The following is a 24642-nucleotide window of genomic DNA, read 5'->3' as shown; positions in this document are numbered from 1 at the left end:
GAGGACGGAGGAGGGGGTGGAGGCAACGAGGTACGAGGAGATAGAGTTTGCGGCGGAGGTGGCTGACTATGGTGATGATGATGATGATTTTGTAGGTTGCTGGGTTTTACTACAATAATTCCGTACACAAAAACAAAAAAGAAAAAAAAAAAAACCTGGTGAAAATTACAAATGGGTTCAAAATTGAACCATCGAATAAACAAATTTCTGCAATTTTATGTGATTGTTTTGTAAAATAAGTATGTAATTGATTTGAATTATCTATTTTGAAGCATAAAATTGTTTGATTCAATGAAGAAGGTAGGAAAATGGAGAGAGAACAAATCGGGGTGAGAGAGAGGGAAATCGAGAGATAGAAGATAAAAAAGGAAGTAAATAGAGATAGAAGATAAAAAAGGAAGTAAATAAAAAAAAAAGTAGGGCCCACTGTTGGAAACTTCACCTGAATTTTGAAATGGGTGGTAATTTGAACGGTTATTTAATTTAAGGGGTGGTAAAATAAAAATAAAAATTAAACAAAAGGTTATTTTTAAAACAGGTACATTTTTGGGTGGTAATTTACAAATTATCCTTACTAATATTATTAATTTACCCCCACTTACCTACTCTAACAACAATACTCCTTTCATCCTTTGATATACTTGCTAGAATGCCAGGTTAATCATAAGAGAAATCTAATATATATAAATAAAGTAGGTATTTTTTAAGAGCATTCGGCGCGCCACATAAGCAAAAGTATATTTTCGACCAATTAAAAATTAGAATTCTATTTTATTTTGGAATTAAAAAATTCGTTTGCCACCTAACTAAAAGTGACGAATGAGATTTAAGAATTTTTTCCACGTAGGTAAAAACAACGAATATTGATTTATTAGGATTTAATTTATTTAAAAAACTAAAAATTATCTTTTAAAATAATCATCTTTAGATATAGGATTTATATACCTACCATTATAAGATAAATTTGGATAGTGTTTATGATAATAAATAAAAATTATTCCTTAATTATAATTAAATTAAAATTTGTGATATTTACCAATGTAAATTGACGCATCATGTGACACCAACAAAATTTCGTATCAATACAAAACCAAACAAAACAAATTTTGTGTCAGTTTTATCAGGTCATCAATGGCCGGTAATTCTTAGCCTCATTTTTTAAACCATGTTTAAATGTATATTTGTGATTATTGCTTAAATTGTGTTTATTTGGGATACTTAATGATTACATGTTTAGGTTTTGTTTACTGAATTTTGTTTTTACATGTAGGTTTAATTTAACTAGGGAATTATATTCGAGCAAAAATCTTTGGAATACCAAAGTACGAGTTTCTCGCCAAACGATCCTATTGGATGAGGAGGTATTATATCTTTATAAATCGTTTACATTTATTAAATCTTTTAATGAACCTTTTAGTTTTTATCAATTAATTTTATGATTGAAACAAATTTTTTGTGATTTAGGTAGCTTAATTAAGTCATAAATTTAACTTTATTTTTAATTACAGGGTGATTACGTTCATGCCTCAATTAAAGTCAAATTTGTTCTACAATTTTGTTCAAAATTGATTGAAGGAAAAGTTTACTCAATCAGATACTTTTCAGTCGTTACATATAAGAAGCAATATCGCACGCATTGTTAGCGACAACAAAATAATGATTCAATTTTCCAAAATACTATTGTTTGGGCGATTGGGGACGATGAAAAAATTCCAATGCATAGATTTAATTTTGTATAATTACAATTTTTAGATTAATTTCACAACAATTATTCACTTTCTGTTAAAAATATATTTTAATTTATTTTATAAGACTATAAAGATTAATTTTATAAAATTTTTATTTTTGCTAACATGTTCAATTTATCCACTTTTATTAGATGGAAGAGATATGGGTGTGAACATAGTTGGTGATCCTATCGAAATTTTTTTTAATACAATTTTTTTTACATCGAATTATTACATCTAATAACTATTATTTTTAATGTTCTTATCAAAATATTTATTAGGGAAATAAATTAAATAAAATTAATAAAAAAATATTCTTAACAAAGAATAGCAAAGTAATCAAAACTTTTATGAGTATGATCTAATTACAAAAATTATTTTTTTTATGAGATTTTATGTATATAAACCGTGGGATATTAGGATTTAAATTATCAAAAAAAATAAAAATGATCTTATGAAATTAATGGTTTTATATTAATAAGATGTTTTTTTTCAAAAAAAAAATTTAAAACTTATAACGCCAATAAAAAACTTTACCTTCTTTAAACATTTTATGTCTAAAAAATTGAAAAGACAGATAATTTGTTAAAGATCAAGAAATCACAAGAAATATACAAAATGATATATAGATTTGAGAGTTTAATTTCAAGTGTAAAAGCAAAGATTAATGATTTAGGATTTACATTATTTTTTTTAAAAAAATTATTATCTTTTCATATTAAAGATTTTATCCTAATATGTAATCAATGAAATATCGTATTTACAATATTTTTTTTTCTTTTGAAAGATGTCATATTATTGTCTTATAACTAACAATAACGAATAAAATACTAAACAACAATAAATTAAGTCGCATTATAAAGTACATTAAAAAATTATACTTTTGTAATTGGCAATATCATTTTAATTAAATTATTATTTGTTATTTTTTTTGTCTGAAATTAGTAAATTGTAAAATAAATCAAATAATTATAAAAAAAAAACTAAGAGTATATAGGAAAATATCGTTTCTTGAGATATATGTATGAAAAATCATGCATCACATCATCTAGTATCGAATTATTTAGTGCCGAGTGCCAAGTGCCAAAGTGTTACAAAAACAAAACATTAAATTAATAAATAAAAAAAATAAAATGTAGTGAAATTATCGTCATCATCGTCTCAAACCTTGAGAATCAAATCTCTTCAACACACCCACATGAATTCCATCTCAAATCCTCCATTAAAACTCTTCCTTCCTTTCTCTCTCCTCTCAAAGTAAGAATTCCCATCTCCTTTTATTTCTCCTCTTTCTATTTCAGCTTCAAGAATTGCTTTTTATGATGTATACAACATACAGTAGTAGCTCAATTATATCACTAAGAACTTATTCTGCTTTTAATGATTACTCCTATTGTTCAATTGAAAAATGCCCATCAATTTGTTGTTCTTGTTGTTGTTCATTTCCTGTTAATTCTTGTAAATTAGTTGTACCCACAAACCCTAGCATTTTATATGGGTTAAGGCAGTCCACCTTGATTCAATGCCCTCCTTCTAGGAGATTTATATTGGGTTCTAGTGATCGGTATTGTTGTCGGTCTTCGATTTACGACGTGGGGCGGTGTTGTTGCTTGGAATCTAGGTGTGTTAAGCAGGAGAGAGTGGGTGGACTTGGTAGGAAAAGTTGTAATGAGGAATGTTGTGTTAAAGAGAAGAGGGGTATTGATGTTGATAGGATTAGGGGTAGGATAGGTAGGCCTAAGCGCGATTTTAGAAGTAATGCACTTGGAGATGTTAAGGCTATGCTTAGTTTGTTGAGTGAGGAGGTTGTTGAGGGATGTGGGGTTGTTAGGGAGAAAAAAAGGAGCTCTCCTCGGGAAGTGAAAGCTGTGAGTAAGCCGAATGTTGAGAGGTTTAAGGCTAGAAAGCCGAATGCTGTGCTTGAGAAGTTAAAGGATAGAAAGCCGAATGTTGTAAATGAGAGGTTAAAGGATAGAAAGCAAAATGTGGATTCTGTGTATAGGGAGGGTGATTGGAAGAATTATAGACTGGAGTCGGGGGGTAGGGTTCAGGCTAGGGATGAGGGTAATAAAAGGGATGAAGAAAGGGAGAGTAGCTCTATAGATGAGGATGGAAGGTTGAGGAGAAGAGAATCTAGTTCATCCTATTATTCTCTTTCAGATTCAGGGGACTTTGGGAGTGATGTGGAAGTTGAGATAGAGCAAGATCAGTTTGTTGGAGAGTTGTCGACCAGCCAGAAGAGGGATTCTAGGAAAAGTGGGGGCGTTGTACTTAGTGAAGCTACCGAGCAAGACTGGGAGAGGTATAGAGATGAGAAAGCTCAGGATTTGCGAAGTAGTAAACGTGATGATTTCAAAGTTGGTAGCTCTATCCAGCAAGATTGGAGAAAGAAATCGGAGAAAAAGCTTACTGAAGATTCCGAGGAAAATGATTTTAGAAATTTCAGGCAGTCTAAGCTATCTCAGGCTCAACAAAGCAGTTCTATGATTGCCTCAAGTTCAAAAAAGCAATTAGAAGAACAGTCTACTTCAGGTGTAAAATCTTTTGGGCAGTCAAGCTCCCATATTCAAAACGACAATAGATCTAGTAGACACTCTAAGTCTAGTAGTAACAATGAATATTTGACACAAAAAAATAGAGAAAATGTTGAATCAAGTTCTACTACATGGAGAAGATCTAGCCAGGAAGATGATTTGAAGATGGTTGGTTCAGTTCAAGATACAGGATGTGAGTACTGCAAAACATCTGGTAGAAACACGGAAAATAGAAAGACACAATCAGACTTCCAAGGGCATGCTGAGTTGACAGGGGTGAGTGCTAAAGTGACTACAAGTGCAGAAAGTTTGTCTGAAAATAGACTAAGGGAGCACGATATGAGTTTAAGTTCATACCAAAGTTCAGTTGAGGAAAAGAGTAAGCAACATAACCAAATTCATGTGGTGGCTGGACAAACCAGTGCAGAGAGAAAATCCCAACATTATCGTGATATAATATCTACTGACGCTATACACGCTGAAAGCAGTTTAAGGGCAACACAGCAATCAGAAGCACAAATGCGTAATTTGGTGGAAAAGTCAAAAACTACTACAGAGAGCCAGTCTGAGACTAGACGTAGTAAAGAGGAAAAGAGTTCGATTTCACTCCAAACTTTGCATAAGGAGGAGAATAAGCAGCATGATGATATTTATTTGGGAACTAGTCAAGCGGATGCAAGGAGAAGGCTCCAACATTACACTGGTATCATGGATACTGATGCTAGTTATTCTCAAGGTACCTTTAGGTCACAGCAGCAATCAGAAATTCGAATGAAACATTTGGAGGAAAAGACAGCCTCACTTGTTGCAGCTGGGGAAGTAAAAAGGTTGCGTGAGGAATCAGATGGTAAAGTGAATAAGAATTGTAAATCCAGTATAGTGCCTCATGCTGAGATAGGGGATTCAGGAGTTCATTCTTCCAATTTGGAGGTCAACAGTCAGTCTGGTTCTGATAGGAGAGTATATAATGAGCAAACTTATTTAAAATCAAAGGTGAAATCAGTAGAGGAATTAGTAGAGAAACGCAAGCAGATTGACGAAACAATTGTTCAATCTACAGTTAGATCTGAGGTGCAGGGCCCTGCTACTGAACAATTTTCTGGAGAAGCTACTATAAGCCAACCCTCAGCACCTTTAATTTCTCAGACAGCTGTTCAACAATTTAGCGGGGAAGAAGTTAAAAGTGGACAGCTAGTGATGATATCTCCACCATACCAATCTGTGAGCAGCTCCCAGTTTCAAGAAGCATCAAGCAGCTCCGTGAGAAATGATATGGGAAAGACCAAGGAAGCTGGTTCTGGCAGTTCACTTAAACGCCCTCAATCAAGAACTTCATCATCCTATGGTGAAGTCTATGGTAGCCAGAGCATGTCTGGTGAGGAGTGTACTTATGGGGATGCGCTAGTTTCAGCTGCACTTATGCAGGAAACATCAACTCAGATTGTTGGTGAATTTGCTGAAAAGATGAGACTTGAAGCATCAAGTTCTGACACTAGGACTAAGAAGAAATTAGAAAAACTAGCTTTGAAGCATCAAGATAAAAAGCATATGCTGAAAGGATCAACTGAATTGGATATTGATAAGACAGGCTTACAGAAGCAAGGTTCAGAGCATCCATCTCAGGTTGCTAGTCCTGATCCTAAGAAGAAAAAGGCAAAGAAGCTAGATTCAAAGCGTTCATCGGCAGATTCTGAAACCAAGGGATCCTCAGATCAGATGTGGGATGTGAAGGATCACTTTGTTCATCAAGCCTCAGAAATGGAATTGTTAGAGGGTCCAGCTTCTGGAAGTGTTGCTGTTGTTAGGACAGGAAAGTCTTTGTGGAGCACTGTTGCTAATGTATGTAGACTTCGATGGGGTTCACATTCAGAAAAACAGAGGTCTCCTGGTGAAGGAAAGACCTCACCTAGTGGATCTGCTGGTGGCGAATCATGGTTCTCTGGAAATGAGGCAGATGAAGCAGATGACGATGACATTAAAGCAGAGCAGCTAGGCTTGCTGCAAGAGGCTACTTCTGGTCAATTATTGCTGGCGACCACTAGAAGTCAGAATGAGGAGGATGTAGCAGTGAACGTGGATGACAAATTGAGCAAAGTTGATGCAGGTGCTTCATCCTCTTCTAGTGTAGTACAGAGCAGTTCACTATCAGGAGATGCCTTTGTTAGTGAAAATATCAACTTGAATGTTCCCCGACTTATGTCACTATCCAGCCCTTCTATGGATCTATCGATACCTTCTGTCAGCCAGTTGAGAAGATCAAACACTTCTGAAGATATTGATGAACCTGAGAAAAATGAGGCTCCCATTAGTCCTACAGGGGAAAAAAGGGATTTTGCTGTTGATGTAGGGAAGACTGATGTTATTGCTTCTGAGGGAACTGATGTTATTGCTTCTGAGGTAACTGATGTTATTGCTTCTGAGGTAACTGATGATGAACTAAAAAGAAAGAAGCTTCAACGCAGCAAGGTAGTTTTGCAAAGGTATGATGAATGGGAAGATGCTTATAGACGTGAACGTGAGCAACGGAAAGTTGATGAAATTTTTATGAGGGAAGCGCTTTCAGAAGCAATGAAGGCTGCTGATGCTTGGGAAGTTCCAGTTGGTGCAGTACTGGTGCAAAACGGAAAAATCATTGCTCGTGGGTACAATCTGTAAGTATGCTTTGTAATTCCCAGAATAAGGATTCAAGACTATTTTCTCTGTTTCTGTTTTAAACTTTATTATCTAATTAATGTGCATGTTTCAGGGTAGAGGAATTGAGGGATTCCACTGCCCATGCTGAAATGCTTTGCATAAGGGAGGCCTCGAACATCCTTCGAACATGGCGGCTTTCGGTAAATTTCTTTTTACTGCAGAAATTTCAACTGCACTCTCTTTTTAGTAGACAGATATCTGTGTGAAATGTGCCAAAGAGAGGACCTATGGGCTTCAAGTCCATTTCAATTATTCATCTTCATATTGTTAAAAGTTCTGATTGTGCATAATTTTCTTTTTACCCACAATGGAAATATGAGGTAAGACATTGTGAGAAATGCTGACTTTTGGGTTGGATAGGTTTCTGGTGCATTCACTGTGCAAGTTCCTTCAGTTTGCTGATGTTTGGCTTGGGTAGCTTGTAAAGGTTTGGGATGGAAAATCTGCTCTGGATTCACTATTGTCCAGATGAAAGATCAAAATATATGATACTTAGGAAGTTAGCATATTCCCTTGAAACATATGGCCAGATTCTTTGCATATACTTACATATGTAGTTTAATGTTGTAACATGTCTTAAAACAAGCTGATGAAGTGGTGCAGGGATTTCTTAATCAATTGTTTAGCTTATGCATGTGTTTTCACCCTCCTCATTTTTCCATAATTCCATGTTTCATCTATCATAAGTATCCGATATCTGTATGTATCTTATGTGAATCTTCTGATTGTTTGTGCTTCTGCTTTGTAAGTCTTCTGACTTTTCTCTCTACTCCAACTGCTAGAACTATGTTACCTGAATGTGGACTTCATTAGTGTATGTTTATTTGTAAGGCAATGTCTATGTGCAGTAAAATTTGTAATGCAACGAATAACCACGGAAACATTAGAAATTTAAGTGGAATGTCTTGGACATTCTATGATTAGTATACAATGGGTAAATTATGTAGATACACCATAATGAAACTGCAATTTTTTGAGATTGCTCAAGGCCTGATCGCCGATGGTGTAATTGCTTTTACACAAGGTATCTTTGTGCTTACTTTAAGATTTTATATAATTTTTTGAGGATATAGTATGAATCTTGGGGTTCAGGCCATTCATAGACTCTAAATACATAGTAGGAGAAATTCCTATCTATGATAGTAAATATGATACTATTGCCATTCTTATTGTCATTATCACATGTACCCTCATGTTTTTTCTTTGTAATTTATCCATCCTCATCCTTTCGAACGTTTTTAAGGTGAATAAAATTACCATTAATTATGCTTGTCATGATATTACTGTTCCTTGTAACCAAAGCAACTTTGTTAGCATCTTTATTAATGGGCCAAGGTGGCTGGGACTTTCCAAAGCTATACAATATGGGAGTTGGAAACTGTTTATTTGTAAAAGTATTTCGTTGTGAGGACACCTTGTACTCTTGCCGTGATTTATTTTTCACAGTTAATTTTTTTTTTTCTCCGTAAAATAAAATAATGATGCTTGTCATGTGTATATGATTATCATCCCTATCTATCTTCTCTAATCGATTTCAACAGTGGAAAAATCAAAGTGTAACATTTACAATTGTTGGGACCTCTTTTGACTTTGTATGCCCTGAAATTATCTCCCTTTTTACCTCTTCAGGAAACCACTCTCTATGTAACGCTGGAACCATGTCCCATGTGTGCTGGAGCCATTCTTCAAGCCAGAATCAGTACCCTTGTTTGGGGTGCTCCTAATAAGCTTCTTGGAGCTGATGGCAGCTGGATAAGGTATAGATGAATTTAAACTATACATTCACTTGGATTACTTAATGTGAAACTTAGCTTTGGTGTTTCTTAACATAGCCATGAGGATTGCGAGTATGACTGGCTTATTATTTCGAATTATGTCGGCATAATGCTTCCATCAGCATGTTAGTGACCATTGTAACTTAATACGAAGTATGTGTTATTAGGTGTTAGCTGGCTAGCTGATTGCAAGTATATGACCCTCTTGTATATTTTTAGTTTTGACTTTCAGGTGAGATGCACCTTCCTTCCTCATCCCACCTGTGTTGTCAGTGCCCTTAACTTGTTGTTTCAGTCTCTGATTTAAGCAATCGGAATCTGTTTTCATACAGGCATTTCTTAACAATTTTTTGTACAAAAAAATAAACAGACTTTATCTCATGTTCCTGAGCAGCTGAGCCTCATAAAAAAAAAAAAAGACATTATCTCATGTTTATTTTTTTTTTTTGCCAACTTTTCTATTTTGAGGAGAGATTCTAAAAACTGTAAAATCTTGAAATTTCTCATACTCCGTATCATAGTATCTTGCTTTGTTCTATATGAATTTCTTAAAGCAGACATTACTTGTAAAATTAAATACAGAAACTTGTCCAAAGACTTACGTTTTGTGGGACGCATTGTAGGCTTTTTCCGGATCGCGTTGAAGGGGAACAACACTCAGAAGAGTCAGAGAAGCCAGCTGCTCCTGTACACCCTTTCCACCCAAAGATGGATATTCGAAGAGGGATACTGCAAGAAGAATGCGCTGACATAATGCAGCAATTCTTCCAACTCAAGAGGAGGAAGGCCAAAGCTAAGGCCAAGGAGAAGGATACATCATCATCCGATGAATCAGGCCAACCTTCTTGCTTTCCGAAACCACACCATCGAGCAAAATTGTTGCATAAGATGCATAATGTTTTCCATCCTTCAAAACAGCAGGCTGATCAATCTTCATGAAAGTAAACATGTGATGGTTTGTTTTATTAAAATGTACAGATCAATGATTTAAAATGTGTGAATTAGTTTCTAAATGTTCATAATTCTATTTCTTCAACTTCCACCTGTAAAGTCAAATTCTGGACAGTGATTTCAATTAATGCGCAGCCTCTTCCATGGATTTTTTTTTTATTTTTTTTTTCTTCTTCAGTTTCTGATATCTCTGTTTTCGAGTTTTCCAAAAAATTAAATAAGAAAATAAGGCACACTTTTAGACCAGTTTAACTCACTCCTCTCACATGACGGGTATGTTCTGTTCAAATGTTTGAAAACTAATACTGTAGTTTCTTCTTTTTGGACACTATCCACATAATATGCTCTTTTACCATCTCTGATGATTTAAACATCAGAAATAACATACTCCATGATTAAATGAGATCTTATTAGAAATGTGAATTTTATTAATATCCAAGTTTTGTAATATAGACTTATTGATAATTCAAGATATTAGTGATTGAAATTTAGTATTAACATGCGTGACTAAAAAAAGATCTAATAGGTAATAATCATTAAATTAATTATAATCAATTAGTATAATAAATTTTCATATGTGGCTTGTCACAACGTGTGGCCGGGGTTACTTATTTAGGGATTACGTATTCAGGGGTTACTCGGTCAGGGGTTATTCTATCGGTCAGGAATTACTTGTTAAGTGTTTTGGTGTGGCCAGCCAAATAGAAATTGCGCTAGATAAAAAGTTTCATATGTGGCTGACCACACCGTGTGACTGGAGTTACTTATTTATGGGTTACTTGGTCGGTCAGGGGTTACCTGTTAAGTGCTTTGGTGTGTGTCAGTCGGCTATACAAAAAATGCGTTAAAAAATAAAGTACATTTTTTTAATATGATAATTATTTTTAAAATAAAAAAAAATCCTCATTTGTTATGGTGTAGGAGTTTATAATCTCTCAAAGCGATGGCTAACTAATTAATATATAACTACGGTTGCAAACGATCCGGGTCGAGCTGAGTTTTAGTCTGTTCAAGCTAAGCTTGATAAGAATTATTTGTGTTCGAACTATCCCGAGCTTGAACGAGCTTTTAAAAATCTTGTTCGAACTGGGCTCATTAAGAATTCGGCTTGTTCGAGCTTTGTTCACGAACGTACTCGTTTACAATTTAAGTTTAAGTTTCAAGCTTGAACTGGTTTAAATCGAGCTTGATTAAATAAACGAGCCCTAATTTATCATTAAAAAAATGGTTTCTTACAAATTTTAACACATTTATATAATTTTATATAAGATGTTTATATTCTTTATATAGAAAAAGGTAATGATAGAGTTTTATATGCCTTTACATGATGAATAATTAGTACTTTTTACAAATATGTATGAATAAAAGATATATAAATTGTCCGAGTTCTAAATGGGCGTGAAAAACTTATAAATGGATTTAAACGAGCTGTTCATGAACATTACCGAGTCGAACATGATGTTGTTTGAGCTTTATTCATCTATTTGACGAGCTTAAAATTTTTGTTCAAGCTTGTTTGTTAGCTTAACAAACGAGTTTTGACCAAGCTTGTTCGCGAGTAGTTCACGAACGTATCAACTCATTTACACCCCTAATATAACCTAAAATAGTAGTAAGTTTAGAATGTATGTCAAAATCATGCATCAATCGATCTCAATAATGTTTATTTTACTTTAATATTATGGAGTACCTCTTTTAGTTCCCTTATGATCTTATCTCATGCTCCGAGAGCGCTTGACAGGTTTTTTACACATCTCAAAACATGTACGAGTATAAAATCTTACTTGGTATATACCCTGTACCAATTAATCTAAAACAGAGAGAATATCCCATTAAAAAACCTCGTAATAAAAAAAAAACATAATGAGAAGTGAGGATTATGTAGAATGTGAGGATGGAGAAACATGGATAACAAATTAAGAAGCAAGCAAGGTGGGGCACAAGAAGTATAGTCCTAATCACACGACTAACACGCGCCAGCGTATGTTACACAGTAACACACCCCCTTCCTTCACGCTCCCATTTTTTAATCCCTTTCTACGACTAATATATTGCCACATCTTTTTTTTTCTTTCACTCTATCCCAAATTAATCGCCCACCAAAAATAAAAAATAAAAATAATTCATTCATTCAATCAATTCAATTAATTACATCTCTTTTTGTGTTCCCAGATTATTGTTTTTGTCCTTTTATTTGTACTCCTCACTTCAAAGCTATTTCATCAATCTCACCATCATTATTATTATCTCTACATACCTTCTCTTGTTCTTTTTTGTTTGATACATATAATTATAATCATCATATATAAAATAGGAATTGATATAGGTGAGTTCAAGATTAATTTCGATGTCAAAGACGATGACGACAACAACGACGGCGACGATGACGACGGAGTTTCGGAAGGGAATGAGAGAGATAAGGCCATTGATGAACTTACTATTGCCGTTATGTGTACATTGGATTGCGGAGGAAATGACGGTTTCTGTTTTGGTTGATGTTACTACTCGTGCTCTTTGTCCTCAACAAACTACTTGTTCTGAAGCTATTTATCTTAACGGCGTTCAACAAACTGTAATTTTTCTTCCTTTCCTTTTTTATTATTACTCCCTCCGTCTAAGTTTATAATTTTTGTTTGTGTTCTTTCACCGTATTTAAGAAATGGTAGGAGAAAGTAGACGAACTGACAAAATTCAAGCGCGATTTAGGAATGAATAAAGTTAAAAAAATAAGGGTATAATGATCCTTACATACTATAAAAACAGAAATAAAAATAACAATTTGAGTCTTCAAAAAATGATAACAGGAATTATAACGTGGAATACAGGGAGGATCTTTTTCTCTTTTGGTTTTCTATTAATGAAAAAGTAAAATTGGTTTAACAAACAAACTTTTAGATAAAACCGGTGAATAATAAATGTTGACATTAGGAGTAAAGTTACTTGAAATGATAAAAAGTACGGAGTAGTAATTTAATTTGATCCTTGATTTGTTTAAGAAATTTTAAATTTAAAAGTGTTTTTTTACAACAAATAGAATAATTTGTTTTTTTTTTTTTCTTTTTTCCAGATAAGCTGACGTTAGTGTAGAAAAGTCTAAAACCATCCTCGTGAAAAAAGTATCTTTGATGATTAATTAATACTAGTAAATTATTGTTTAGTGTACATTACTGTATATTTTTTGTACAAGTTGTGCTAACTAATAATTGATATTTTGATGCCATAATATTTAAAATAGAGAGAAAAAACTTTGTAAAGGCAATTGTGAAGGTTCATGAAATATTTTATTTTTTTGGCTTTTAGTCACTAATTTTATTGGTTTAATTCGTTAAGTTGGTCTTTCTAGGGGAATTAATTGGTATATACTGTACTTTATATTTTTTAAAAAATTTAAATTTAAAGAATTTTTTTTTTTGAACAATAAAGAATGTTTATTTTTTATTAAAAAAAAAAAAGTTGCTTGTACGTAAACAAATAAAGGGTAAAAGAAAAGAAAAAGGCGGGCAGTTGGCTGTTAGAGAGGGACACGATACACTTTGAGGATGGACTCTTCTTTGCAAGTTTATTTGATAATTGACAAATTATTGTTTGTCCTTTTCTCTTACAATTTCTCAATTTAAATAGTCTATTCTAGTTTTAAGTACTCGATATTAATGTATGTGACACCAATTAGCTTATTTGGTTATACCTTAGAAAGAAATTTAAGATATGTAAATGATCTTATTTACATCATTGGCTTTTTAAGATATGTAAATGATCTTATTTACATCATTGGCTTTTGTAAAAGAGAAATCCGTTAGATATTGGTTAATTTTGTTTGTAAAGCTTTTTCTTTTCAACCCGTCTTGTGTGACTGGCCCCATCATGTGCCCATTTATAAAAAAAAAAAAAAAACAAAGTAACCCCTACAACACTATCAAGTAACCCCTGTAATACTGATCGAGTAATCTCTATAACACTAAACGAGTAACCCTATAACACTGACGAAGTAATCCCTTTAATATTGATGAAGTAACCCCTATTACACTAACGAAGTAACCCTGTAATCTCTATGCACGCGCTTGAGCTAAAACTTTATCACAATGAAACAATTTAAATTTGTTTTTTATGTAACTTGATTTAAGGTGTTTTTTTTTTTATTTTTTTTTTATTATGGTTGTAACATATTGTCATGGTCTTGTTTGTATTGGTGTAAATATTTCTGGAACTTGTCATTATCATAGGAGATAAAGTCGATTATGACATGTTATCTTGAACCATCATGGTAATTAATGTTATGGGCTCCCCAATGATAGAGAAAATTAATTACATACTCCCTAGGAAATAAAGGAAAAGCAACAGCCAATGGGTAAGAAACAAATTTATGCAATAAAACAACAAAAATAGTCATTGTCTCACCACAAAAATGCAGATATCTTTATACACTAATCAAAATATAAAAAATACAAAATAAAATAAAAAGTTTTTTTTGGTGATTAATATTTCTGTAAATGCAATTCTGTATGATTTAAAAACTTGCATTAAACTACATTTTCAGTAATTTGGAAAAAAATGTTGAAGAACTCTTTCCTCTAGGAATAGACACTGTAACGAAAAAGTTTTGATGCTTAGCTCTCAAATAAATGACATAGATGGTGTGATAATAGATTGGTTTTTCGTTTGATTATGGATTGCACTGAAATCAATAAAATAAAAATTTGTTATATCTGGTTGTTGAATAAAAAAAAAAAGTTTACAAGAATGTTTTTCTATACTAATACTTGATGGCATCTGAATGGATTATGAATTTTGATGTAATACTTTTTGGATGCCTTTCTTGTTAGTGGTGTTCATTGGACACTAGTGTATGTTTTGTTCATTATATGTAGATATAATTTTGCCTTGTTTATAAGTTTCTAATGCAAGTATTTGAAACATGTAGGTTGTTGGAATATTTAAGATGGTGTTACTTCCACTCTTGGGGCAGCTTGCTGATGAGTATGGGCGGAAACCGTTGCTCCTTATTACTCTATCAACCACAATTATTCCCTTCAGTATGTTATAAACACTCTTTCTAGTAAAACTCGAGGAAATTTTTTCTACTCATTAAGTAGGGAACATTAACCATTAACCTTCAGTATGTTATAACCGAATAGTTTTAATATTCATTCTTCTAATTTCTTGCAGCCTTACTTGCCATTAACCAATCCAGAGAATTTGTATATGCTTATTATGTTCTTCGAACAATCTCCTACATTATAAGCCAGGGGAGTATCTTCTGCATTGCTGTAGCCTATGCTGTAAGAACGGTTTTTCAACTCATCATTTGGAAACAATATATACGAAGTATTGTTACTAAAACTATAAAGTTATGTCCTTTCATAGGCAGATGTGATTGAGGATTCCAAAAGAGCTGCGGCATTTAGTTGGATCACAGGTTTATTTTCAGCATCACATGTACTAGGGAATGTGCTGGCTCGATTTCTCCCTGAAAAATACATTTTTGAGGCAGTTTCCTACCTTAAGCTATTCATTTTAGCTTTGTCAGTTGTTATTATAGGATTTTTTAAATTAATATGATATAACTCACCATGTTTTCTTGCTTTTCCCAGGTTTCAATTGCTCTCTTGATCTTTTGCCCTGTTTATATGGTGTTCTTTTTACCGGAAACTGTTAAACAAAGACAAAGACAAAGGCAGGATCCACAGTCATCATTATTATGCAAGTTCCTGACATTCCCAAAGCAGCGATTCAATTCTATGAAATATGCTGCAAGTGTAGTTGTTAGCAGGTTGAGTCATTTTACACCCATTTGCTTGTTTCACAGTTTCTTAATGATTATCAGCACTGATTATATTTTTTTAATTATATCAGTACCATGCTAACTTAATTGATGATATTTCCTTTGCTGCAGTCCAACACTTCGGGGAATTTCTCTAGTCTCTTTCTTTTACGAACTGGGAATGTCTGGCATTAGCAGTGTTTTATTGGTAAGGTTTCTGACAATAATATTGTTTCGCACCTAAATCTGATATCAATTATTAGGAATTACTCAGACTGCTCTACTTTGCCTTGAATTTTTTTTTGGCATGTCTAAGATATTTATTCACTTGGGTTTCATACATGATAATCTATCACATTTGTCAAAACCTTCATAGCTGTTTGTTACAATTGATTTACATAAAACTGAAGCTTTCACAAGTCATATAAAAATGGTCGGTGTATATATAACAAAATGTCATTCTTCTTGACCCTGATGTGACTTTGTTGCTGACATATCAGCAAGGCATTTTTCCTAAATGTAACTTTTTTTTTTTTCCAATTTGGTGTAAATCTGGATGGTTCAAACTAAAGACTCATGGAATTATATAATTCACGTGTCTGTCTCATCATGCTTGACATATTGTGTTACATCTGATTTCAATCTTTCAAACATGAGTAAAAGGCATCTTGTGTATGTGATAAGGAGTTAAGGACTTAGTTAACGGGCTATGAAGTTTGATATATCTATGATTTTCTTGCAGTACTACCTGAAGGCAGCTTTTGGTTTTAATAAAAATCAATTTTCTGAGATATTGATGGTTGTTGGAGCTGGTTCAATTGTTTCTCAGGTATGTCTTGTACAGCAGATTAAGATCAAATATTGGTAATTATGAATTTATGATTATATATAACAGTCACACTGAACAAACACAGATCAACAAACTTATATGAGCTGCTAATGCCAGAAACTAATACGCTGAACAGCTTCTCTACTTTCTTGATTATCTTCTAATTTGTGGTCTGTCTTAGATATTGGTGCTTCCTCTTATCAATCCATTGGTTGGAGAAAGAGTGATATTATGCGCAGCATTACTTGCATCAATAGCTTATGTAAGTGATGAATCAAGTTCTATTTGTCTAACTAATTGTAAAATCTGAATACACTAATTAACTTTTACTCCGTATTGAAATATCTTTTGCAGGCATTGTTCTATGGTTTTGCTTGGGCGGCTTGGGTAAGCACATCTAAAACTTTTTAGGTTCAAATTACTAAAGCCAAGTCAATGAACATGCACTTTTATTCTGTTGCGAGATCATTAGTATACAAGTGATTGACTGATTGTAGCTGGCAACATTAGATTTACCCTGAGGATATTCATAACCTTCTACCTGCGCTAATATTCTTTGGCTGCATTGCAGGTACCATACTTGAGTGCTTCATTCGGAGTTATATATGTGCTTGTGAAACCTTCTGTGAGTACTTGAAACCAATGCCTTTACTAGTCCAACGCTACATACTGTTTACATCTGTCTAATATTATTCCATGGCCTACTAATTTTGCAGACTTATGCTATTATTTCAAAAGGATCAAGTTCTAATAATCAGGTTAGCATATGCTTCTCTTCTCCAAGTTTTCCCACGATTTCCAAATTATGATTTATGTTCATTGGCGAAGGAAGATCCTTTCAAATCGGTCATACTAAAGGCTATGTTTGTTGACCAAATTTCTACCTAGTTCAAAAAAGATGAATTCAGATCAGGTTAGCTTAAAATTATTAGATCAAAACTAAAATCATTGAACCTACAATGTCACAACACAGATAATATCAGTTCAGTTTTAGATCAGATAGAGGTTATTAAAGTTCTCAGGTGCACTGAGAGGCCAGATCACTGTCTTTTCGGGCCAACAAGATAGCATTCATGTCATATACTTCTGATCACACTGATAATCATAATTTTTTTTTTTTCCTTAAGGAAGTCATGGATATATTTCTCTGTTTATTCAAAATGTTAGTTTATGATTGCAGGGTAAAGCTCAAGGTTTTGTTGCTGGTGTTCAATCCATTGCAAGTTTATTATCACCACTTGTTATGAGCCCACTAACCTGTAAGTCATTTATCATATATGTCAAACATATGAGCTTCACTTTAAGTAGAAATGTTTCTGACATCTCCACCATTCTCCTTGCAGCATGGTTCTTGTCTGAAGATGCTCCGTTTAACTGCAAAGGTTTTAGTATAATATGTTCATCACTATCCATGGTACACACCCTCCTTTTCCCTTCTTGCTTATTTTCTCCTCATCGATTTTCTTTCATCAATTCTCCCAACTGGCAACTGTCACCTGAAACTCTGTTATATTGCTTACATGTACTTGTATATTACAGATGGTTGCTCTGGTGATCGCCTTGGGATCAAGATTTGAATCACAGTCTGAGCTTGAGCAAAAGGATGACTTAGAAAACATTGAATCGCCGCTTCTATCTTGAGGCTTCGTAATTCTTAGTTTTAGGAATCCCTATTATGCATATATAATTATTGTACAAGTTTGAGGTTGTTTTTATGAGAGTGTAGAATCTGTAGATATATGCATTGAGTTGCAAAATTGCATGCAATGTCATTTAAGATTTGTATTAGGTCACGTTTTAGTTTAATTTCTAATGTAAGCAAAAATGTAGGTATTAGAGAATTAATTAGCTTAAGTATTCCATGGAAAAAATTAATCGAGGAATAACTTTGGCGAGAATATATTCCATACGATTTTCTTGTACATTCTTTCATTTTTGTTTGTCTCTTTCACAAAGTATCTCATTGTTTCATGAAGTTCTTCCCAAATTCTATTTTAGGCTGTTTCATGAAATTCTTCCTACTTATACTGTTTTAGGCTGTTTCATGAAATTCTTCCTACTTAATACTTTATTCCGTTTTTGTTAAATCAATACTCCGTACTATTCTATATTGTATTAGTGTTACCCTAACTTAGTCCACTTTTTAGATCATCTTTCTTATTACATATTCGCTCCCTTTATAGAGTAATCACATCTACCAACTTGTATTACTTTATTTATTTTTCTTAATATGGATAGTGAATAGCTAGTGTATTCTATTTTAACTTGTTTAATTTCAAATATACTCTAATCTCTACTACTACCTTGTACAATTGTACTATGTACTATATTTTTTTTAAATGGTAAGATACGAGGGAATTCCCTCCTATCACTGGAGGAAGGGATGAGGAATCGAACCCCTGTCACACAGGGAGAAAATGGAGGGACTAACCATCCCTTCACCCCTCATTCCTCTTGTACGATGTAATCTATGGTTTATGAGAATTTGAGGCTGGTGTTGGGCATACTATAACATTATAATATGCTACACAAATGGTATAGTATTTCTAAATACGTTTTTCCAATATGAAATGTCCATATCACCTCTTACATAATTTGTGCGGGATATGATTTTTGGCACCCCTCCACGTGAGAAGAGATTTGAAAATTGTGCTCTCGACGGGTGTCAAAATCAATTTTTAGTATGCCTTAATTCATAGTTCTAAACTAAGTTTGTCCTTTGTTTAAGGATAGGTTCATTGAAATTAGTACGTTTACTCTTAAGATTACAAAATTTAACCTAATTTATTGAAAGAAATAAAGTGAGAAATTTTGTTACATGTAAATAAAATACAAGATCTTAATGAATTTGCATGTAGTGATCCATCAACCATCGTTGTAACATAATGTCACGATTCGGGATTATTGGCACCGGATCGTGTGGCGCGCTCTTGACTTTTGACGGCAAGGGCGCAAGCCTTGTGCGAAAACGAAGCTTGTGAGTACAAAGCAATACAAGCGGGCAACTATATCTCAAGAGCGCTCATGTCTTTTGGCGACAAAGTGTGGGTGGTGGGACTGCCGATAATTCAGAGCTGGCACAAGTGGGTTCGAACTCTAGACTTTAATTTGAATTATTAATTTGAATTATACGAAGTAAAAGAGATAAAGGTTCAAGTATCAATGAAGAACTAAACAGAGTAACAGACTACTGCCCAAATTACTCAAGAGAGCCATGGAACATCTTCATTCATCCCTTACAACCATCAATTTAAGTACCACTTCATTTCCATCTCAAAAACTCCATTATCATCAAAAACCACCATTTTCACCCTCAAAAATCTCATACCCTTTGAATTCTTTCTTCTCTTCAAATTCATTCAAACTCAAAAAAGAAAACTCCTTTCAAGTTTCACTATCATTTACCCAACAAAATTCCGATGATTTGTACAACAATTCTCTGTTACTTCTTCCTAATTTTTCATTTCCCAAGCTACCATTTTCAAGAATTACAACTGCTGCTTCAACTTCAACACCACCACCCTTAAATTCAACTGCCCCAAATTCAAGTGAAAATGTTCACTGGATGGTAATAATGGATAAACCTCCAAATGGGTTTCAATCAAAAGCTGAAATCATCAATTATTATGTCAGTATTTTGGAAAAAGCTCTAGGAAGGTAGGTTTTTGGGTTTTAAATGCATTTCCTAGTTTCGGAATTCATGACAAAATCACGTGCACAATTGGTGTTGTTTTTTGTTTATCTTATTGATGTTTATTTATTTAATGCTTAATGGTTAGGGGTTGGTGAATTTTTTCAGTGAGAAGGATGCACAAAGTTGCATATATGATGCTTCCTGTGATACAAATTTTGGTTTCTGCTGTATTGTAGATGAAGAAATCTCTCGATTTATTGCTGGTGAGCGTTCAATTTTCTTTAATACCCTTTGATTCTGTATGTTATAGTAGTGATTGCTGTAAAGTTTTTGTGTTTAATTGAATTTTACAGCTTCTATTTTAATATTTGCATGTATTGTAAAGGTTTGCCTGGAGTGCTATCTGTTATTCCTGACCCTGATATAAATTCTGTTAAGAAGGATTATAGTGCTCGAAATTTTCGAGATGTTTCTGTGTCGAATTTACACAATCAGACCTCATTGTTGTTCCCCAAGGGTTCGAAAAACTGGCTTGTACGTGTCAAAAAACCGTCTAGTAGAGTCTTATCCAAGGCACAGGCAGTTGATTCTTATGTTAACATATTAACCAGAGTCTTGGGAAAGTAAGTGTTGGCCTGTTGAATTCACATGCTTCTTTGTAAGTTTTTGAAATGGTTAGTTGAGTAACTAATTTGTTCAATGACAGCGAGAAGGATGCGCAAATGTGTCTATATCATGTATCATGGCAGTCTAATTTTGGGTTTTGCTGTAAACTCGATGATGAATCTGCGCAAGAGCTAGCTAGTATGTAAATTTTTGGTCTTTGGCCATTAATTCATCATTTGGCATCGGGTTCTTTACTGTAGACCTTTTTTTTTTTTTTTTGGTGCAGCTGTGCCTGGAGTTATTTCTGTTCGGCCAGATGAGCATTTTGAGTCCGAAAATAAAGACTATGGAGGTTTGTCTACTATCTTTATGTGATTGATTTCCAGCTATGTATTTTTTGGTACAAAATATGATCCAACTTTCGTTTTCTTTATCTACCAATCCAATAGTTTTTTTACTTTTAAGATGTCTCGTCTTTATAGCAATCAGGCAGTTTTTTCATAATTTGTTATGAGCAGTGTATTGGAGAAAATTCACTTTTGTATTGAGCTACTTTCAACATTTTCATTTGTTCTCTAAGCAGATAATATAAAACTTGTTTCATAATGCACTGATAATTCAAATTGTTCCTATTTATTCAAAATTTATAGGGCACTAGACTAGCTAGATGGATGTATTATCAGTGTGGGCATAAATTTGTTTTGCTTGTCAATTGACAGCATGGATTATATGTTCATTGGCACACAGCTCTTTCTGTAGGATCTGCTATGTTAAACTTATGCATGCTTGCGTGAAATTAATCTCAGAGAAAATATTTGCCTACTGTTATCCACTTGCAGTATAATAGGATTCTCTTAAAATTACAACGTAAATAAGTAAAATAACAGTATGTGGTATCTCCTTATCTGTGGTCATAACAGTATGGATACAGTGTTCTCTTCATCCGTGTTCTCATTTTGAATATCCAGTTGATTAAATCACAAACAATTCATCTTTTTTATTAGTGAATGTGTTACTGTCAAAGTAAAAAAATTACATGTGATACATACGAGTATGTGGTGTCTTCATTCTTATATGTGCTCTTCAAAGTTTGGTATATTACTACTTATAAGAATTTAAATATTCCCTCTAGCTTCTGATTGCGAAGACATGGACTGCAGGTGACAGATTGGCATCCAATGCTTCTGATTCTACAAAAGAAGCAGAGATGAGCAAAACCAAGCTTTTCATAACAGGTAGTTATTTTCCTTTCTTATGTGTAAATGCAATATTTATGATCTTTGGTACTGCATACTGATGTTTGCTTAGCTGTTATTCCTTGGAGTTATTGCTTTTCCATTGACTCTTAGATTGACAACGGCGTTACTATTACATACCTCACTATCATATTAAGAAAGGATAATCAGGAACTTAATGCACCTTGAAATATGCTACAAACACCTGCCGATTAAAATAACAGAATCATGTGTGTCAAAATCCAATTTTGGTGGGATTTGGAGAAAGTTTATAGGCTACAGTTATTCATTTACAATTATGTGGAATTTCACTGTCAAATTATTGATTGAAAATACATTACTGACATGTTCTTCTAAGAGAGAGAAATTACAATGAGACATTTGAGTTAGATAAATATGAAGCCAAGCTGTAGTTTTGTCAATTATGAATCCCTTAAGATTTGGGGATATGCAAGTTACATAAGAAAAATAGTGAAATACACTTTTGGTTACAGCTACAGATCCTTAAGAGTGGTATATTCTTCCTTATATGCTGTTGACAGTAAGCTACATCCTCAATTAGGGAAGCAGCCATATAGCAGAATGAAAAAGCTTCAGATAGAAACGTATAATTTTTCATGCATGTGAATGCGATAATTCTTGTTATGCCCAACTCTCAGCTTAATCTAGTCACAGTTTCACCTGGAACTAACACTGTAATAATTTGTACGTAGTATATTTTCACTGGGGCAGCTGTGGGGCTTTCTCCTAATATCTCCAAACCAAACAAGTATAATTTCTCTATCTCACTATCAATGAGAGTAGCTACACTCACCATATGATATATGTTGTGTCAGTCTAACTCCATCACTTTTAGTATAGTTGATCATCTAAAGTTTCATCCCCATCTCCAATACCGCTCAGGCTTGTAAGTCTAGCCTTGAGTATACTCTTTCTTTTTTTTTTTTTTTTTTTTGAGGCAGACTTGAGTTTACGCCACTACTATGTGTTACATAGAGTCATCCACATGGCATTTATTCAACAGGATTTGCCCTTAGTTTAAGAGTTTTTTTTTTTTATTGTAGAGAACTTTTGAGGAGTACCTTGTTAAAAGCTATTCATAATGGATGCGGTATACAATATCTATATCATTTCACTTTAATTTTGCATGATTGACTTAGAGAATCTGAGATCCAGCATCTATCTCTATCTTAAATTGGAAGCTAGAGAAAATTCCCTACTATCTTTGAATACACATAACAAATACTTCTGTTTGGCTGTACTTGAAGTCCTTTGACTTCAAAGTATATCTCCAAATTTCTAATTTATTGGTCAAACCCTCTTCATGTGTTGTATGCACCAAAACTTTCATCTGTAAAAGCATAAACCAAGGTCCAAAAACAGTAGGAAGATTCTGTCAATTTTCAATGTTAGTCTGCTTATAGTTGGTAACTGGCTTGAATCAACATAATTTGCATAGAGATTCCTCTAAAAGACTATTTCGTTACCCAGCTATTAAAAAACAAAACTGTGGTATATGAATATATACCAAGTCTTGGAGGTCAAAATTTATGTAGCTTCATCTCTTATGTAATGAACTTACAGAGTTAAGTTCTATTGTTCAAAATCTTTCTGCTTTTTCTCTTTTTCCCTTTCCGTTTATATATTATCAAGCATTTGGAGCTAGGTTTTATTTTGCAGGTGGAGCATAAAGATGCTCTAATTCGATGATAATTGTTTCCTTTTCCCCTTCTCTCTTTCCCTCTGTCTGGACTCTGGAATCAATATTTACATCATATGCTATGTTATATTTGGATATTAAGAAAAATCTGTCACCTTAACTACATAAAATTATGTCATATGCTTAATTATGCGAGGTTGGACTAATGTGACTACAAAGAGTAGTTTATGAAAAAGTTAATGTGAAGATGGGTTGGCAAACTAAGTTCTAACTACCATTCTGAAAGACACGACTCCTTATTCGTATGCCTGCTTGTCTTAACCAGAAAGTATCTTATATTTGTCTGGTTCAAGAAATGATGTTTATAGCTTCAATTAACTGTCTGCGTTGATATACCTAGCTCAAAGCGCTTGTCATATATCTATCAAATAAGGTTTTGATTTTTCCCTTGCAGGTTTGTCTTTCTACACATCTGAAAAGACACTACGTGCGGCCTTTGAACCCTTTGGTGAACTCATAGAAGGTAGGTTGGTCTTTTATATGATTGGACAACTTAAAATTTCTTTTATTTATCTATAATTTCTATGTTGAGCTGCTGAGCTGACTGCTAAATGCCTGCAAACATTCTGTGCAGTTAAGGTAATCATGGATAAGATCTCGAAGAGGTCAAAAGGGTATGCATTTGTTGAGTATACCACTGAAGTTGCTGCTACAACAGCGCTCCAAGAAATGAATGGCAAAGTACGCTTAAGGGAATCATCATTGATGTGTTAAAATTATATATTCGTCTTTTTAATGTTTGGAGCTTCAAAATTATAGCCTCACTTTTTTCTGATACATTGTAGATTATCAATGGCTGGATGATAGTAGTTGATAGAGCAAAGATGAAGCCACGACGCTCCAGAGCATTGCCATCACAAGACAAAAAAGGGACGCAGAGGATGGCTCATCAAAATTCACAGTCCTACAGCTAAAGATTAAATTTCATTACATGTTCAAGAAAAGCTTATCAATGGCCATTTTTCTAATCGCAACACTTCCTTAAATGCAAATATCATATACGAAACTCTACCTAAAAATTGGTCAAGTCCAAACATTGTTATAAAAGCGATCTTATGCTGGACCAAATAAAAATCTGTAAAATAATTTCATTTTCTCAATAAATAGAAAGCAAAGAATACTCTACATTGCTAGGTGAAATTTAGGGGAATTTTGAGTTGCATTCTGCAATGAATGAAC

General features: G+C 33.6%; 3 protein-coding genes across 3 annotated transcripts; all 3 read left to right on the top strand.

Annotated features, from left to right (window-relative positions):
• Positions 1–2677: 2677 nt before the first annotated feature.
• On the top strand, positions 2678–9842 carry LOC110685987 (tRNA(adenine(34)) deaminase, chloroplastic-like). Its single transcript, XM_021862557.1, has 4 exons — positions 2678–6912; positions 7008–7095; positions 8585–8712; positions 9354–9842. The coding sequence occupies exons 1-4, from the start codon at positions 3047–3049 to the stop codon at positions 9667–9669; spliced, it is 4398 nt and encodes a 1465-aa protein (XP_021718249.1). The 5' UTR covers positions 2678–3046; the 3' UTR covers positions 9670–9842.
• A 1799-nt stretch (positions 9843–11641) lies between these two features.
• LOC110685986 (hippocampus abundant transcript-like protein 1) lies at positions 11642–18239 on the top strand. The gene is made up of 14 exons (XM_021862556.1): positions 11642–12253; positions 14600–14711; positions 14845–14957; positions 15043–15165; positions 15270–15448; positions 15572–15647; positions 16182–16268; positions 16450–16530; positions 16623–16655; positions 16840–16893; positions 16985–17026; positions 17449–17527; positions 17612–17682; positions 17808–18239. Exons 1-14 carry the CDS (start codon positions 12029–12031, stop codon positions 17907–17909), a joined length of 1377 nt encoding a protein of 458 aa, XP_021718248.1. The 5' UTR covers positions 11642–12028; the 3' UTR covers positions 17910–18239.
• Positions 18240–19387: 1148 nt separating this feature from the next.
• LOC110685985 (organelle RRM domain-containing protein 1, chloroplastic-like) lies at positions 19388–24590 on the top strand. The gene is made up of 9 exons (XM_021862555.1): positions 19388–19925; positions 20068–20165; positions 20288–20525; positions 20609–20706; positions 20795–20860; positions 21669–21743; positions 23858–23926; positions 24038–24144; positions 24249–24590. The coding sequence occupies exons 1-9, from the start codon at positions 19483–19485 to the stop codon at positions 24375–24377; spliced, it is 1323 nt and encodes a 440-aa protein (XP_021718247.1). The 5' UTR covers positions 19388–19482; the 3' UTR covers positions 24378–24590.
• Positions 24591–24642: the final 52 nt, after the last annotated feature.

The sequence above is a fragment of the Chenopodium quinoa genome, unplaced genomic scaffold (genome assembly GCF_001683475.1).
Source record: "Chenopodium quinoa cultivar QQ74 unplaced genomic scaffold, ASM168347v1, whole genome shotgun sequence".
In the NCBI taxonomy this organism is placed as follows: Eukaryota; Viridiplantae; Streptophyta; class Magnoliopsida; order Caryophyllales; family Amaranthaceae; genus Chenopodium; species Chenopodium quinoa.
This window is presented reverse-complemented; position numbering and strand designations above follow the sequence as displayed.

Coding starts and splice junctions, on each gene's coding strand:
- LOC110685986 (XM_021862556.1), top strand. CDS start 12,029: ATGTCAAAGACGATGACGACAACAACGACGGCGACGATGACGACGGAG. Junction 12,254..14,599: donor TTAACGGCGTTCAACAAACT/GTAATTTTTCTT, acceptor TGAAACATGTAG/GTTGTTGGAATATTTAAGAT. Junction 17,528..17,611: donor TGTTATGAGCCCACTAACCT/GTAAGTCATTTA, acceptor TTCTCCTTGCAG/CATGGTTCTTGTCTGAAGAT.
- LOC110685985 (XM_021862555.1), top strand. CDS start 19,483: ATGGAACATCTTCATTCATCCCTTACAACCATCAATTTAAGTACCACT. Junction 20,526..20,608: donor TTAACCAGAGTCTTGGGAAA/GTAAGTGTTGGC, acceptor GTTCAATGACAG/CGAGAAGGATGCGCAAATGT. Junction 21,744..23,857: donor AACCAAGCTTTTCATAACAG/GTAGTTATTTTC, acceptor TTTCCCTTGCAG/GTTTGTCTTTCTACACATCT.
- LOC110685987 (XM_021862557.1), top strand. CDS start 3,047: ATGATGTATACAACATACAGTAGTAGCTCAATTATATCACTAAGAACT. Junction 6,913..7,007: donor ATTGCTCGTGGGTACAATCT/GTAAGTATGCTT, acceptor TGCATGTTTCAG/GGTAGAGGAATTGAGGGATT. Junction 7,096..8,584: donor TTCGAACATGGCGGCTTTCG/GTAAATTTCTTT, acceptor TTACCTCTTCAG/GAAACCACTCTCTATGTAAC.